This window comes from Microcaecilia unicolor, chromosome 3 (assembly GCF_901765095.1).
Source record: "Microcaecilia unicolor chromosome 3, aMicUni1.1, whole genome shotgun sequence".
NCBI classification, from domain to species: Eukaryota; Metazoa; Chordata; class Amphibia; order Gymnophiona; family Siphonopidae; genus Microcaecilia; species Microcaecilia unicolor.
Window position 1 is genome coordinate 294,133,634 of NC_044033.1, and position 17,448 is coordinate 294,151,081.

The 17,448-nt window shown below is 45.5% G+C and overlaps 1 protein-coding gene across 1 annotated transcript in view; it reads left to right on the forward strand.

Moving 5' to 3' along the window:
* ITGB7 (integrin subunit beta 7) overlaps window positions 1–17,448 on the forward strand; it is a 342,955-nt gene that overhangs the window by 147,861 nt on the left and 177,646 nt on the right. The window contains exon 4 of the mRNA XM_030198181.1: window positions 14,579–14,780. Within this exon, the coding sequence (XP_030054041.1) occupies window positions 14,579–14,780 (202 nt within the window). The remainder of the gene's footprint in view (window positions 1–14,578; window positions 14,781–17,448) is intronic.

A 17,448-nucleotide genomic window follows, 5' to 3' on the forward strand; every position in this document is an offset into this window, starting at 1 on the left:
AAGAAATGGGCGTCCATCTTTTTTTTCGAAAATACGGTTTGGACGGACCAAATGCCATGGATTTGGTCCTTTCTGAGCTGGGCATTTTTTTTTTTTTGCGATAATGGAAAATAAAAACGTCCAGCTCAGAAATGTCCTAATCCAAGCCATTTGGTCGTGGGAGGGACAAATGTACAACACTGCCATAGCTCTTAGGGGTGAAGGGGGCAACTACATGTGGGTACAGTGGGTTTCAGAGGCCTCCCATTTACCACCACAAGTGTTACAGGTGGGGGGGGGGGGGATGGGCCTGGGTTTGCCTGCCTGAAGTGCACTGCAGTACCCACTAAAAGTGCTCCAGGGACAGGACTTGTTGCTGCTGTATAACCTTGGCACAGCAGTTGACACCTGAAGACTAATCTCGCTGAAAATGTCCTTTATTTGAATAAGCACCTTTACTCACAGTTAACTGCAGATCAGAGGTTATGCCCCAATGGCAACGAGTCTCGCTGGTACTGAGATTAGCAGTAGGTCCGAGCTGGCAGAATGGTGTACAATGCCCTCTTTCAGCAACATTCAAGGTAAGAACTAAGTGCTATAACGTGGCTAACACATGAACAGAATCTAAAACTGGCTTACAAAAATGGCCACTACCTCATGGACTACCGGAAACAAAACAGGGCACACTCTGACCCAGTAAGCAGAAGGAAAAGCACCATGGGAGTAGAGTCTACCAACTACCAACATCATGAGCATTTAACACAAGCTAGTGGAATCACGGAGCCCAATACCCTACACCCACCACAATGCATTGCTGATGTGACTTTGCAGTGCCCTTAACAGAAAAGGTGTCACACTCACCCGAGACCCACATCAGAACCAGGGAAAGCCTGTCAGAGGATAGAACACATTCTGCTGTCATGGAGGTGGGTACGGAATTTGAGGCTGGCATACAGGCTGGGAAAAAAAGTTTGTAAAGTGGGGGGTTTTTTGGTGGGAGAGGGTTAGTGACCACTGGGGGAGTCAGGGCAGGTGATCCCCGATTCCCTCCAGTGGTCATCTGGTCAGTTGGGGCACTTTTTTGGGACTTGGTGAAAAAAAGGGTAAAAAAAAAAGTGACCCAAAATCGCGGTAAAAACGCCTTTTTTTTCGATTATCAGCTAAAGCCGCCCATCTCTCCTCGTCCGATAACCACGCCCCAGCCCGCCTTCACCACACCTCCGACACGTCCCCGTCAACTTTATTCATTCCTGCGACGGAGTGCAGTTGAAGACGCCCAAAATCGGCTTTCGATTATACCAATTTGGGCGCCCGCGAGAGAAAGACGTCCAACTCCCGATTTAGGTCGGAATATGGGCGTTTTTCTCTTTTGATTATAAGGTGGTTAGTAAACTAGTACTTGTCCCAGGCATATTCTTAATGAGATCGGCATACAACAGTCTGGCCTTTTCACATATGATGGCCTGAGAAACAGAATCGCCATCTAACTGTTTTTGATTGATCCAAATTAATAATAACTGTTCCACATCTTCAATTGTTTGCAATCTCTCTTTTGTTAACACATTCACGCCTTTTGCTACTTTTGCCTCCTTTATTGCTTCCTTTTTTTGCCACAATTGAACTTATCGTGGATGGTGACTTCCCGTACATGCGGCCGATTTCAGCAATCTTAATGCTGCTCTCGTATTTTTCAATGATTTCCTTCTTCAAATCGATCGTGTTCCTGTCCTTCTTCTTTGAAGGGATGCTGGCTCTAGAAACTTTTTTTGGTCCCATGATGACGACATTTCTGTCATCAAGCCATAGTCATTTATGAAGAGGCACTGAACCAAAAGCAGCAGTGTGGGCAAAACGGCAACATTTCTATCATCAAGCCACAGTCATTTATGAAGAGGCACTGAACCAAAAGCAGCAGTGTGGGCAAAACGAGAGCAGGTAGTGATCGCACAACAAGAAACAACGCAGTGTGGGACAAATGACGAAATTCTTATTTGCAATCTGTTGTCTGAGAGCAGGCAGAGTTCACACAACGAGAAACAACGCAGTATGGGACAAACAACGAAATTCTTATTTGCAATCTGTTGTCTGAGAGCTGGCAGTGATCACACAACGAGAAACAAAACCCCAGAAGAACTCCGCAGGAGAACGCAAAATTAGCACCGTGGGCACGTCGACGAAATCCGAAGCAACCAACGAAAACCAAGACAAATTTTTCACTAATAAATTCGACGAAAACCGAAAACGACAAAATCCGAAGTCAACGAAAACCGAGGTTTCACTTTATTACTCAAGCAAGTGAAGATGCCACATGGGGGGAATATCGCTAGGATGCTAAAACGCAAAGAGCAGCGATTGATATTCTTATGGGACACTGTCCTCCCCGGGGGCTTAAACCGGGAAGTAGAGTGGCTGCATGAATAATAAACAAATGACGTCAATCTGTAGACAAGATGTAAATAGGGTGCATGTGCCGGCGTTCTTTTAACGGTTGGTCCCGCAAGAGACAAACATCCCTCCTTATAGGTAAGCCTTTAAGATATTATGGAGCTGTGAAAATCATAAGGACTAAAAAAAGTAATATCTGCAATTACAATTTAGCGAGATACATCTCTTATATTGGGAAAAGTACCTATGGACAGACTAAATAAACGGGATAACAATGTTGTTATATATTGCAGAGAGATACCATCCAGAGGGAGCGAGGTCCCTGTACAACTAAGTTCTCCTGATGACGCTATAAACAGCAAAACACACATTGTGTAGAGAACAAGAGAGAACTATTAAGTATGAGAGATAACCATTTGGTTATGAGTTTATAAGGAGTAAATAAGAACTCTTCTGAAGACTTTACTCCCATTTTCATTATGAGCACCACCACTTATTAACCGAGCTCCGTTGCTCTACTGAGTATGACCCGACTGAAGATCAAAAACCACAAGAAAATCCAGCATTAAGCTAAGTACCAGTTTCTGTTATTGGTGATGTATTTTGTATGATGGTCACCGAATTAAGGAAGGTTCATCATTAGAAAAAGATAACAGGTGGTAGGTAGGGCCGAGTGCTATGATGTTGGGTTCCGCTTGTTGTGACTCAGTAGACCAGCCAGAGCAACATGCATTTCACTGAGCACTCATCATTCATGATTTAAATATATTCACTTGCACAGCATATTAAAAATTTGATTAAAAATTTTTCTATTAGTCTAACGGTTTCCTATTTTGAAGTTAAAATTTAATGCCAAGAAGTGTCGAGTGATACACGTGGGGTGCAGAAACCCAAAAGAGAGATACCGAATAGGAGGGGAGAGATTAGTAAACTCGACTCAGGAGAGAGACCTTGGGGTGTTGGTGTCTGAAGATCTAAAGGTGAAGAAACAATGCAAGAAGGCGACGGCTGTGGCCAGAAGGATGCTAGGCTGCGTAGAGAGGGGCATAACCAGCAGAAGAAAGAAGGTGTTGATGCCCCTCTACAAGTCGTTGGTGAGGCCCCACTTGGAGTATTGTGTTCAGTTTTGGAGGCCGTATTTTGCTAAAGATGTAAAACGACTGGAAGCGGTACAAAGAAAAGCTACAAAAATGGTATGGGTTTTGCGTTGCAAACCGTACGAGGAGAGACTTGCTGACCTGAACATGTATACTGTCCCGTCTGTGGCCGTGCCAACCCTCAGACTTACCCTGTTTCTGGGAGTCAGTGTCTGTGCTGGCTTCTGCTTGTCTCTGTGTCTGTGTCTGTCTTAGGTTCTCTCTGGCTCTGTGTGCTGATTGCCCTACTGAACCTCACCTGTGTGGGCTATGCCTCTTCCAAGATGGCTGCCGCTTCCTCCTCTTTGCCAGTATCCAAGATGGCTCCCGCTGTTCCTTCCTATGGGATGACTGCTCTGTGTGTCAAGCCTCTGTTTGGTTGCAAGGTGATTGCTGCAGCTGTGGCTCTGGTGTTGAAGGGCTTTATTAATCACTTGGAGACTACAATCCTGGCCTTTGCATCTCATCTAAAGGTCCTGGTGTATAGAGTGCTCTGTACACAGTTTCAGTGTTTGCTCTGTGTGAGTTTTTATGTTTGTTTATACTAGCTAGCTTAGGCACCGTGTGGCTTGTAGCCTGTGTATAGCTTTGCTAGTGCTCTGTGTTTGTGTAGACTAGCTAGCTTAGGCACCGTGTGGCTTGTAGCCTGTGTATAGCTTTGCTAGTGCTCTGTGTTTGTGTAGACTAGCTAGCTTAGGCACCGTGTGGCTTGTAGCCTGTGCATAGCTCTGCTAGTTCTCTGTGTTTGTTTCCAGTGCATGACTAGTTAGCTTAGGCACCGTGTGGCTTGTAGCCTGTGCATAGCTCTGCTAGTTCTCTGTGTTTGTTTCCAGTGCATGACTAGTCAGCTTAGGCACCGTCTGGCTTGTAGCCTGTGCATAGCTCTGCTAGTTCTCTGCGTTGGTTCCTAGTGTTAGACTAGCCGCCCTTGCTAGCCACTATCCCAAGACTGTGTTTGTTCCTAGTGTTAGACTAGCTGCCCTTGCTAGCCACTATCCCAAGACTGTGTTTGTTCCTAGTGTTAGACTAGCCGCCCTTGCTAGCCACTATCCCAAGACTGTGTTTATTCCTAGTTTTAGACTAGCCGCCCTTGCTAGCCACTATCCCAAGACTGTGTTTGTTCCTAGTGTTAGACTAGCCGCCCTTGCTAGCCACTATCCCAAGACTGTGTTGGTTCCTAGTGTTAGACTAGCCGCCCTTGCTAGCCACTCCTACTGTAGACTAGCCAGCTTAGGCACCGTCTGGCTTGTAGCCTGTGCATAGCTCTGCTAGTTCTCTGTGTTTGTTCCTAGTGTTAGACTAGCCGCCCTTGCTAGCCACTATCCCAAGACTGTGATTGTTCCTAGTGTAGACTAGCCAGCTTAGGCACCGTCTGGCTTGTAGCCTGTGCATAGCTCTGCTAGTTCTCTGTGTTTGTTCCTAGTGCAGACTAGCCAGCTTAGGCACCGTCTGGCTTGTAGCCTGTGCATAGCTCTGCTAGTTCTCTGTGTTTGTTCCTAGTGCAGACTAGCCAGCTTAGGCACCGTCTGGCTTGTAGCCTGTGCATAGCTTTGCTAGTTCCCTGGGTTTGTTCCTAATACTTGACTAGCCAGCTTAGGCACCGTGTGGCTTGTAGCCTGTGTAAAGCTTTGCTAGTGTCTGTGTTGTTTCCAGTGCATGACTTGTTAGCTTGGGCACAGCTTAGTTGTTAGCTGGTGTATAGCCTTCCAAGTCTCCTGAGTTTGCTCTGTGTATGTTCCTGTGTATGACTGGTTTGCCTAGGTATAGCGTTCCTATTAGCCTGGGTACAGTTTACTAGTCATTGTGTTGATTCCTGCCGACTGCCAGAGCCCGGACAGTCCCTGCTTGTCTGCCTTGCCTTCGCCTAGGTGCCAGGGGGCACTCCTGGATCTTCATTCCTGCTGTTCCTGTAAGTCCTACCGGCTGCCAGAACCTTAGGGCTCAACCCTCGGGGAAAGGCAGTCAAGTGTAGGTGAAGCCTAGGTCCAGGGTGTTCCAGTTCCGCGGGTTCCGCTCCAGTGTGTTCCAGTCCAGCGGGTTTCACTCCTGTATGTTCCAGTCCAGTGGGGCCACTCCAGTGTGTCCAGTCCAGCGGGCCCCACTCCAGTGCGCACCCGTCCGGTGCGTTCCAGTTCCGAGTGTTCCGGTGTAGCACTCCAGTCCGGAGTTCCGGTCCAGTCTTGTTTCCTCTCTACCTGGAAGGTGATTTTGCCTGCCACTGCCGTTCCACAGTAGTGGCCTATGGACTCACAAACCCCGCGCTCCCGGGGAAGAAGCCTGAAGGTATGCCAAGGTCCTCGAGAGCGCGGCAAGCGCGAGAGACGCGACAGGATGCAAAGGCCATGAGTTCGGCGAGATCATCGGTCCAGGTGGGCTTCATGCCCATAAGTTCGTGCCCTACGGACAATCCGAGGGGAACTTCTGATTTTTTTTTTATTCCAAGGACAGCCTAGTTTCTTTTTTGGATCCCTATTTAAGGCTATGGGAGTACCGAGAGGAACTTCTGTCGAATCCAGCCTTTAAGGCTACTCCTGAAGCAGCAGCGGAAAGAAAGCGTGTCTACTGGAGTCTGGTCCACTATAACCCAGTTTCTGACATGGATTCGGCTATCACGCTCTGCGAGTACCGCCTCAGACTTCTGGAAAACCCAGCTCTGCGGGATACTCCGGAGGCTGAGATCGAAAGAAGACGCCGGGGACTTCCTCCGCTCGAGCCACCTCAGCCGAGCAGTCGGTCGTCCTATGGTGGGTTAGCTCTTCTTTACGACCCCAGTCCACCTGTGTCGAGTCCAGTTCGAGGAGGGAGTCCAGTGGAACCTCCAGCTAAGCCGCTGAGTTCGGGCCGAGGGATGGTCCTGACCATGTCTGTGAAGACGGGCCAAGTGAGGCGTCGGACCAAGCCCCTGACCCCAGTTCAAGTAGCGCTGCCTCCGAAGCCACTGAGTCCAGTCCAGGGGATGCTTCATACTGAACCTCCAATTCCAGTCCAAGTAACGAGGAAGCTTAAGTCTCCGAGGCCAGTCCGAGGAAGGCGTTCGATGGAGCCTCGGATTCCTATGCAAGTGGCGCTCCAGGTCGAGCCTCCAGTCCTCGTTCAAGTGGCACGCCCTTTGAATTCTCCGAGTCCAGTCCGAGGGAAGCTTTCGATGGAGCCTCAGATTCCTGTGCAAGTGGCGCTTCGGGTCGAGCCTCCAGTCCTCCTTCAAATGGCACGCCCTTTGAAGTCTCCGAGTCCAGTCCGAGGGAAGCCTTCGATGGAGCCTCAGATTCCTGTGCAAGTGGCGCTTCGGGTCAAGTCTCCGGTTCTTGTTCAAGTGACCCATCCAGTCAAGCCACTGAGTCCAGTTCGAGGGGGGCTTCGAACCAAGCCTCCGGTGCCAGTCCACAGGGTGGTTCAGGTGGCACCTCCGCTTCCAGTCTGGAGGGTACCTCCAATTAAGCTACGAAGGCCAGTTCGAGTGGCGCTTCCGCTCGAGCCTCCGATCCCTGTCCAAAGGGTGTGTTCTGCCAAGCCTCAGTTAAAGTTCCGTCCCTGCCAGGAGGCAGAGGGCGTCCCGAGATGCGATTCCAGTCAAGATGCTGAGTCTGGATCGAGTTGCAGTTCCAGTCAAGATGCTGAGTCTGGATCGAGTTGCAAGTCCAGTCAAGATGCTGAGTCTGGACCGAGTTGCAAGTCCAGTCAAGATGCTGAGTCTGGATCGAGTTGCAAGTCCAGTCAAGTTGCTGAGTCTGGATCGAGTTGCAAGTCCAGTCAAGATGCTGAGTCTGGACCGAGTTGCAAGTCCAGTCAAGATGCTGAGTCTGGATCGAGTTGCAAGTCCAGTCAAGATGCTGAGTCTGGATCGAGTTGTAGTTCCAGTCAAGATGCTGAGTCTGCACAGAGTGCAGAGGCCAGCCAAGATATTGAGAGTGTTTTTGAGGATGAGATGACGTTCCAAGGGCACCGTGATAAACTTTGTTCTGATCCTGCCCTGGGGAATATTCCTGAAGCTAAGGCTAGAGAGACGTCCCAGTCCGGTCAGAGGGGTGCGTCCAGCCTTGCAGCTGAATCTCTTCCCAGTTCCAGGTCCGACCAAGATGTTGAGGTCGTCCTAAGTTCCAGTGTTCGTCAGGAGGCTGACCTTCTGCTGAGTGCCCGTGCCAGTCAGGCTCCTGAATCCAGTTCCAGTCAAGGGGTTGAGGCCAGTCCGGGTCCCTATCCCGGCTCCGTGTGGGATGCCAACCCGGGGGCTAGTTCCAGATCCATTTCTGTTCAGACTTCTAGCTCCTGTCAAGATGAGAATGCCACTTCAAGCCTCAGCCCAGCTTCTGATGTCAGCTGGGGTAGTGACTCCAGCTCTGTTCCTGTCATTTCATGGATTTGCCAAGAGGTTCAGGACATTGTGGGTTCCCTCAGGGGAGGGTTACTTTTGAATTGTGTTCCTCTTGATGCATCCATGTTCCTGAGGTTGCCCCGTGGTGACTCGAAGGAGCTTCCTGGTCACAAGTTCTACTTTTGTCTGCCAGTTTTGAACTTCTTTGTGACTTCCAGCCCAGTGATCTATGTCTGGCTTTTGAGACCTATCAGGAAGTTTCACCATAGTTACCCCTGGATACCCGACCGCCTCCGGGAGACTGAGAGGGGGGTCTTGAGGAGGGGATACTGTCCCGTCTGTGGCCGTGCCAACCCTCAGACTTACCCTGTTTCTGGGAGTCAGTGTCTGTGCTGGCTTCTGCTTGTCTCTGTGTCTGTGTCTGTCTTAGGTTCTCTCTGGCTCTGTGTGCTGATTGCCCTACTGAACCTCACCTGTGTGGGCTATGCCTCTTCCAAGATGGCTGCCGCTTCCGCCTCTTTGCCAGTATCCAAGATGGCTCCCGCTGTTCCTTCCTATGGGATGACTGCTCTGTGTGTCAAGCCTCTGTTTGGTTGCAAGGTGATTGCTGCAGCTGTGGCTCTGGTGTTGAAGGGCTTTATTAATCACTTGGAGACTACAATCCTGGCCTTTGCATCTCATCTAAAGGTCCTGGTGTATAGAGTGCTCTGTACACAGTTTCAGTGTTTGCTCTGTGTGAGTTTCTATGTTTGTTTATACTAGCTAGCTTAGGCACCGTGTGGCTTGTAGCCTGTGTATAGCTTTGCTAGTGCTCTGTGTTTGTGTAGACTAGCTAGCTTAGGCACCGTGTGGCTTGTAGCCTGTGTATAGCTTTGCTAGTGCTCTGTGTTTGTGTAGACTAGCTAGCTTAGGCACCGTGTGGCTTGTAGCCTGTGCATAGCTCTGCTAGTTCTCTGTGTTTGTTTCCAGTGCATGACTAGTTAGTTTAGGCACCGTGTGGCTTGTAGCCTGTGCATAGCTCTGCTAGTTCTCTGTGTTTGTTTCCAGTGCATGACTAGTCAGCTTAGGCACCGTCTGGCTTGTAGCCTGTGCATAGCTCTGCTAGTTCTCTGCGTTGGTTCCTAGTGTTAGACTAGCCGCCCTTGCTAGCCACTATCCCAAGACTGTGTTTGTTCCTAGTGTTAGACTAGCCGCCCTTGCTAGCCACTATCCCAAGACTGTGTTTGTTCCTAGTGTTAGACTAGCCGCCCTTGCTAGCCACTATCCCAAGACTGTGTTGGTTCCTAGTGTTAGACTAGCCGCCCTTGCTAGCCACTCCTAGTGTAGACTAGCCAGCTTAGGCACCGTCTGGCTTGTAGCCTGTGCATAGCTCTGCTAGTTCTCTGTGTTTGTTCCTAGTGTTAGACTAGCCGCCCTTGCTAGCCACTATCCCAAGACTGTGATTGTTCCTAGTGTAGACTAGCCAGCTTAGGCACCGTCTGGCTTGTAGCCTGTGCATAGCTCTGCTAGTTCTCTGTGTTTGTTCCTAGTGCAGACTAGCCAGCTTAGGCACCGTCTGGCTTGTAGCCTGTGCATAGCTCTGCTAGTTCTCTGTGTTTGTTCCTAGTGCAGACTAGCCAGCTTAGGCACCGTGTGGCTTGTAGCCTGTGCATAGCTTTGCTAGTTCCCTGGGTTTGTTCCTAATACTTGACTAGCCAGCTTAGGCACCGTGTGGCTTGTAGCCTGTGTAAAGCTTTGCTAGTGTCTGTGTTGTTTCCAGTGCATGACTTGTTAGCTTGGGCACAGCTTAGTTGTTAGCTGGTGTATAGCCTTCCAAGTCTCCTGAGTTTGCTCTGTGTATGTTCCTGTGTATGACTGGTTTGCCTAGGTATAGCGTTCCTATTAGCCTGGGTACAGTTTACTAGTCATTGTGTTGATTCCTGCCGACTGCCAGAGCCCGGACAGTCCCTGCTTGTCTGCCTTGCCTTCGCCTAGGTGCCAGGGGGCACTCCTGGATCTTCATTCCTGCTGTTCCTGTAAGTCCTACCGGCTGCCAGAACCTTAGGGCTCAACCCTCGGGGAAAGGCAGTGAAGTGTAGGTGAAGCCTAGGTCCAGGGTGTTCCAGTTCCGTGGGTTCCGCTCCAGTGTGTTCCAGTCCAGCGGGTTTCACTCCTGTATGTTCCAGTCCAGTGGGGCCACTCCAGTGTGTCCAGTCCAGCGGGCCCCACTCCAGTGCGCACCCGTCCGGTGCGTTCCAGTTCCGAGTGTTCCGGTGTAGCACTCCAGTCCGGAGTTCCGGTCCAGTCTTGTTTCCTCTCTACCTGGAAGGTGATTTTGCCTGCCACTGCCGCTCCACGGTAGTGGCCTATGGACTCACAAACCCCGCGCTCCCGGGGAAGAAGCCTGAAGGTATGCCAAGGTCCTCGAGAGTGCGGCAAGCGTGAGAGACGCGACATATACCTTGGAGGAAAGGAAAAACAGGGGTGACATGATACAGACGTTCAAATATTTGAAAGGTATTAATGCGCAAATGAACCTTTTTCGGAGTCGGGAAGGCAGTAGAACTAGAGAACATGAATTGAGGTTGAAAGGGGGCAGACTCAGGACTAATGTCAGGAAGTATTTTTTCACAGAGAGGGTGGTAGATATGTGGAATGCCCTCCTGCGGGAGGTGGTGGAGATAAAAGCGGTAATGGAATTCAATCATGCATGGGATAAACACAAAGGAATCCTGTTTAGCAGGAATGGTTCCACAGAATCTTAGTGGAGATTGGGTGGCAAAACCGGTAATTGGGAAACAAAATGGGAGCTGGGCAGACTTTTATGGTCTATGCCCTGATCGTGACTGAATACATAGGGATGGGCTGCAGTGTAAATTTTAAGGGGCTTCGACGTTAGCATCAGAACTTAGTACAAGAACAGTGCTGGGCAGACTTCTACGGTCTGTGCCCTGAGAAAGGCAAGGACAAATCAAACTCTAGTATACATATAAAGTATCACATACCATGTAAATGAGTTATCTTGTTGGGCAGACTGGATGGACCATACAGGTCTTTATCTGCTGTCATTTACTATGTTACTATGTAAATTTGATAATGTCCTACTAATAGGGGACATCAATTTACACCTAGATAATCAGAATGACAGTAATGCAGAAAAAATTTACTTGACTTTTTAAACTACTGGCAACTCACACAACCATTCAGCAATACCTCTCACAATAAAGGTCACTTACTTGACCTATTAGCCTATAAATTTGCAAACAACAACAACAACTTTCATCTAAGTAATCATACTTGGACTCAGACTCCCTGGTCAGATCACAGTATACTCGAGTTTTCTCTCTATTGGAAGAAAAATGCAAAATCAATGAAAAATAAAAGTACTACGATTCCTCACAAAACTAGAGGAAAAATAAATACCACAACGTTCTGGTCTAACATCTTGAATAATCCTGCTCTTCCTCCAGCAGACAATGACAACTTCATGATTAAATGGAATGATCTATGTGAAAATGTCTTAAATAAGGTGGTTCCCCTCAAATCTACATCCAAACCAACCCAGAAAATTTCACCTTAGTTTAATCAATCTATCCTTCTTTTGAAAAGAAAATGTAGAAAACTGGAAAGAAAATGGGCTAAAGACAAATCAAACGAAAACAAATTAACTTGGAAAATTGCCATCAAAACATATAAAAATGAGATCAAAATTGCTAAAGCTGAATACTATAACAAAATAATCGGTGGTAATTTCCTTACTGTCAGTAAACTTTTCAATCTGATAAAAAGCCTATTATCCACAAAAGAAATAACCACCAACAGCAGAGCGACTGGCTATTTTTTTGAACAAAAAAGAGTTAAAATCAGAGAAGAAGTCCTCAAATTAAAAGTCAACCATCGAGATATTTATGAAAAACAGTCAGACACACATACAGGAACAGCCACCAACAGAATCTGGTCTTCCTTCCAACTACCAACCCATGACACAGTAAAACATTACCTCCTAAAATATTCAAACTCACACTGCATTCTAGATCCTTGTCCTAATTACCTTATGAAGAAAGCTCCTAATAGATTCATCAATCTGCTTCCATGTACTATTTCATGGTACTTTCCCTGATAATAAAGGTTCTATTATTTATTTATTTATTTATTGCATTTGTATCCCACATTTTCCCCACCTATTTGCAGTCTCAATGTGGCTTACATAGTATTATTAACATGGTTATTCCAGTATGTTAGGTACAATTAGTATTGTGTAGGGACTAGTTAAGGGAAGACAGGAGAAGGAAGGGATTTAATAGGGTATTTATAGCAGGTGTGCTTTCATAGCTGAATGGGTTGGTGTAGTGGATTAGTGTGGCTGTAGGTTCTCATTGTAGGCTTTGTTGAAGAAATTGTTTTCAGTGTTTTGCGAAAGATAGTTATTTCGTCAATTGTTTTCAGGTTTGAGGGTAATGCATTCCTAACACCAATACCAAAAAAACAATTCAATCACCATAACTGATATAACAAACTACAGACAAGTAGCCTTCATTACTTTGATGATAAAAGTGATGCAAGGAATAGTAGCAGCACAAACTATGGACCACCTTTCACATTTCTCCCTACTACACAAATTGCAATCAGGTTTCAGACCATGCTATAGCACGGAGATTGTTCTTACTACCCTAGTATCAAATCTCAGAAAAGAAATTAGCATAGGGTCTAAGATCTTAATAATGCAGTTTGATATGTCTAGCGCATTCGATGCAATCATAATATCCTACTAAACATACTAGACAACTTTGGTATATGTGGCACAGTCCACAAATGGTTTCAAGGAGTCCTTGAAATCAAGATCTTACCAAGTGAAAATGAAAGGAACCTTATCCTCTCCTTGGTCACCAGATTGTGGCATCCCTCAGGGTTCTCCATTATGGCCCATTCTGTTTAATGTAATGATGTCACCACTAGGCAACAGACTAGAAACAGCAGGATTCAAAACATTCATATATGCTGATGATGTTACCATATACATAAACTTCAAAAAGAATATTAAAGACATCTTACAAAAGGCAAAACTTGGCTTAAATCTGCTGGAGACCAGGGCCTCAGAATCCAAACTAAACCTAAATAAAGAAAACACTAAATTCATGGTCATTACCAACCTATTTGACCAAAACCACTACAACAGTTTCACAATTGACTTCATTCCCCATTGACAATAATCTGAAAATTCTAGGTATAATTATAGACAAACATTTAACATTTGATACTCAAGTTTCCTCAGTAATCACAAAATCTTTTAGGTCTCTTTGGAAACTAAAAAGTATCAGACCCTATTTTTCATCAGAAACATTCAGACTATTGGTACAATCATTAACATGATCCCAATTCGATTACTGTAATGCCATATATGCTGGCTGTAAGGAGCACCTGTTGAAAAAACTTCAAACAGCTCAAAACACTGCAGCAAGGTTCATATATAAAATCTCTCATTTTGAAAGTGCCTCCCCTTTATTAATCAAATTACACTGGCTTCCCATCAAAGCAAGAATTACCTTCAAATGATGTACCTTTATCTTTCAAATACTAAATGACACAGCTCCAGATTATATGGTACTATTAATAAACTTACCTCAAAGAAACAATAAATATGAAGCAAGAAACTATCTCAGACTACACCTCCCAAATTGCAACAAAGTGATCTTACAAAACTGTCCACTCTGCAGACTTCACTTACCTAGGAACCAAATGATGGAACTCCTTACCACTCAAAATAAGAAATATACAGGAATATACTAGATTCTGCAAAATCCTCAAATCGTTCCTATTCAAACAAACCCTCAGAAAGAACAACCATATCTCAAACAACAAATTATTACCTGAATTAGTTATTACTCTATTTACTATTAACTTTATCTTTGCTTCATGTACAATTTCTCATTCATAATAGATTTTCTAAATGTTAAACATCCATAGTTATCCCAGTATGTTTATGATACTGTATTGTAAAATTGGATTCTTACAACAAATTACTTTCTTATGCATTATTCTTTGTTATGTATCCTATACTGTTTATTGTAAGCCACATTGAAATCAAACTTGTTTGGGATAATGTGGGATAGAAATGTCACAAATAAATAAATAAATATATTTCTTTAATATAATGATGGGTGAACGTTGTATGTAGCCTTTGTGTCTTCTTAAGTTTACATTTATTTGGATTTTGATTAATCACCAATTCATGGCCTAGCCAAAGCTCAGCGATTTACAGAATCTAAAAACACAAACTAGAAAGGAATGCCATTTCAAATAATACAGAGAGACATTAAGAAACTAAGATAGAACTACAAAACATATAGTCATAGTAGCATAAAACAAAATCTGATTCTGGACCTGACTGCTGCTGCCGACATCAAAAAAGAGTGCACTAACTCAAATTAAAAGAGTAAAAAGATGAGTTTTGAAATTAATTTTGAATTTTTTCAAGGAGGACTCCAAGTGAATGTTCAAAGGCAAGTTATTCCACCAATATGGTGCAAGAAAGTAAAAAGCTGAGGTTTGCATGCTTTCCCAGTGTGGAAAGGCGATGGAAGTACCAGTCTGTGATCACTGAGGGATTTCAAGTATCTAGTGGGAACATAAGGAATAGTAAATCGGGACAAGTAATCTGGGATACAATCATGAAGACCTTTAAATGTTAAGACTAAAATCTTAAGTAGTCTTACAGTCTGTCATCTGTACCTAGGTACTGTGTTTTGTGTGAACTTCTCATATCTTATCTTCTTTTATCCTCCCTTAGAACTTCACCAAGGCGGGTGAGGCAGATTCATCCCGCTGTGCCACACAGGATGAACTACTGAAACGTGGCTGTGATGAGCACCATGTAGTCAACCCCAGGAGCTCACACGAGATTCTGGAGAATAAGACCCTGAGTGAGAATGCAGAAGAGGGAGAGGTGATACAACTTACTCCTCAGAGGATCCGCCTGAAGTTACGACCTGGTGAGTCTGCAGCTAGGGGCCTATGGGACCAAGTATTGTGGAAAAGAATGGAAGCAGAAGGGGTTGTTTTGCAGAAGGAGATGGGACCCAACATAAGGACCTGCAAAGATTGATATTGATGTACCCCCCCCCCCCCATGAGAAATACCAGTTTAATCTCTGCCACAACCTGCAGCCTCTCCTAAAATCTATCTGCCTTCAGTCCACTGCTCTTCCCTAACATGGCCTCTACCTGATCCTCTCCCTAACTCTTTGCTTCCCACCAATGAAAAATTTGGGTTTTTGCCGCCCTTAGGCGCTGATGGTGATTTCATCCCTTGCTCCCGTGAAAGTCTGAGACCACCAATAGAATGTGGAGTCTATATAAAATGTAATAACTATCACAATTCCTTACACGGCCTGGGTCAGAATCCTAATATAAACCCTTTAACTTGAATTATATAAATGTAGCCCCAGTTTTCCTGGTTATTACAGGCGAGAGGCTCGGGGAGGGAGTGATGTCATCAAGGAATATGGATGCTTGAGACGTGAGCTCTGTTCAGCCCCAGGCAATAATTAGCTTTTTGAAGAAATCCACATCCATCGAGGATCTTATTTTATAGCTGTAAACTCTCCTACCTATAGTGTGTTATAAGGGATGAGTACTCACTGGCATTCCATCACTCTGCCTGAGTTTGTCTATACTGGTGGTTCTGCCTCTGGCTGTGTGGGAGGCCTGGATGCAGCAGCCCCTCCACTGCAACAACTTCTTCCTGATGCCTCCCCACCAGATCTCTTTGGGTACTGGAGCTGGGCCAGTGTACACTGAGCAAAGCCTGCTGGGTGAGCTTAAAGTGTGGCTTCAAGAAATAAAGACAGATATTAAGGCAGATCGCAATGAACTGGCTGCTCTGGGAGCAGATCTACGTGAAGAGATCCATGAGCTGGGACACTGTGGAGGAGGTCAAAATGCAGCTGGGGGAACATGCTGACATGCTGGGCTTACTAACAGGCAGGAGGCTGATGTTCCCATAGGAGCTCGCCAGATCCTCGATAAACTAGAGGATCTGGAGAACCGGAGCTGGCGCTAGAACCTGCAGTTTCAGGGTTTGCCCAAGACTCCAACATACATGGACAGTGAGTTCGTGGTGCCACAGGTTGTGAGATCTCTATTGTCAGAAGGGCAGACTAAGGTAGCTCCTGCTACTATTTTGGTGGAGCGTGCACATAGGCTGCTAGGCAATCCACACAATAATCAACCCAAGGATATAGTGGTGTACTTTGGGGATTACAAAATTAAAGAGTGTATTTTAAAAGCAGTCAGAATTGGATATGACTCCTATAACATATAAGGTGCTAAAGGGCAGAAAACAGGAGCACTCCTCCATGGAACGTCAAAGGAGTCAACACAAGAGCAGATGGTGACAAACTGACTCCAAGCCTGGGAGATGATATGCAAAAATCCTTTATTCAGTAGCACCAGATGAATGACCTGACATGGGTTCATGTTTTGGCAACCATCTGCTTCAGGGGTCAACAGAGTAACTCTGTTTGGAGTGCTGTTTCAAGTCTGCATACCAAATAAACAGTCTAGATTTTGTATACAAGGTATTTCCTTCATCAATTGCACCAGGATATATATAGTTACTTTACACAGAGTTACTCTGATTACCCCTGAAGTAGGTGGTTGCGTCCACCGAAACACAGAACCATGTTGGATCATTTATCTGGTGCTACTAAATAAAAGATTTTTGCATATCATCAGGCTTGGTCCAGACAAGCAGAGGCAATAAACTAAAAATGTTTATTGTCATGAAAATTAGAACAATGTACAGAAAAGGTGCATATCATCAGGCTTGGAATCAGTTTGTCACCCTCTGCTCTTGTGTTGACTCCTATAACATATACCAGGATCTGGCTAGCACTACTCTTAAACATCCATTAACAGCTGTCATGAAACACCTGCCTGGGGCTACTCTGCAGCCACTTAGAGGGTCTATCCCCAGCACAGCTCAGATCCACATGCAACTGTCACTTGTGCTCTACACTAGCACCCTCCTTTCACTGACTGGGTCCCAACTGCCTCTGAGTGAGTCTCCCATTCTCAAATTATCTCCAGTGATTTCTAGGTTACTGGGGGCCACACTCCCAGTGGTCCCACAGTTCCCAGAAAGCACTCACAGACCCAACACAGAAATCACCTGGACTCTTTGTCAGTCCAGACAAGCAGAGGTAAACTAAAAATGTTGAATGTCATTCAAAATTAGAACAATGAACAGAAAAGGTGCAATTCAGCAAACAGTAACAGGTAACTAAATATGGATCAATTATAAAACTATCTAAACATCTATTCACTACCTGAATAGTTTCTGGGAAGATCAGGAACATATAGCTGCTCACAGGTTATCAAATATAACTGTTCATAGGGTCTCAGCAAAGAGATCTTTCTCTCTTTTCTCCCTGGCTAAGACTGGGGCAAAAGTGAGTACATCTTAGATGAATTGAGCTCCTGGGCCAATCAGAACCCAGGACAATAAGTTTTCAAAAGTATACTGCATCTTATTTCCTATCTGTACCAGACTAAAGAAAAACAGTCATTACTCTGTAACTGCTTTAAAGTAAGGAAACACCACCTGCTGGCCAATAGGAGCCAATAGGAGAAATACACTTCAAGAATTAATTAAGGCAGT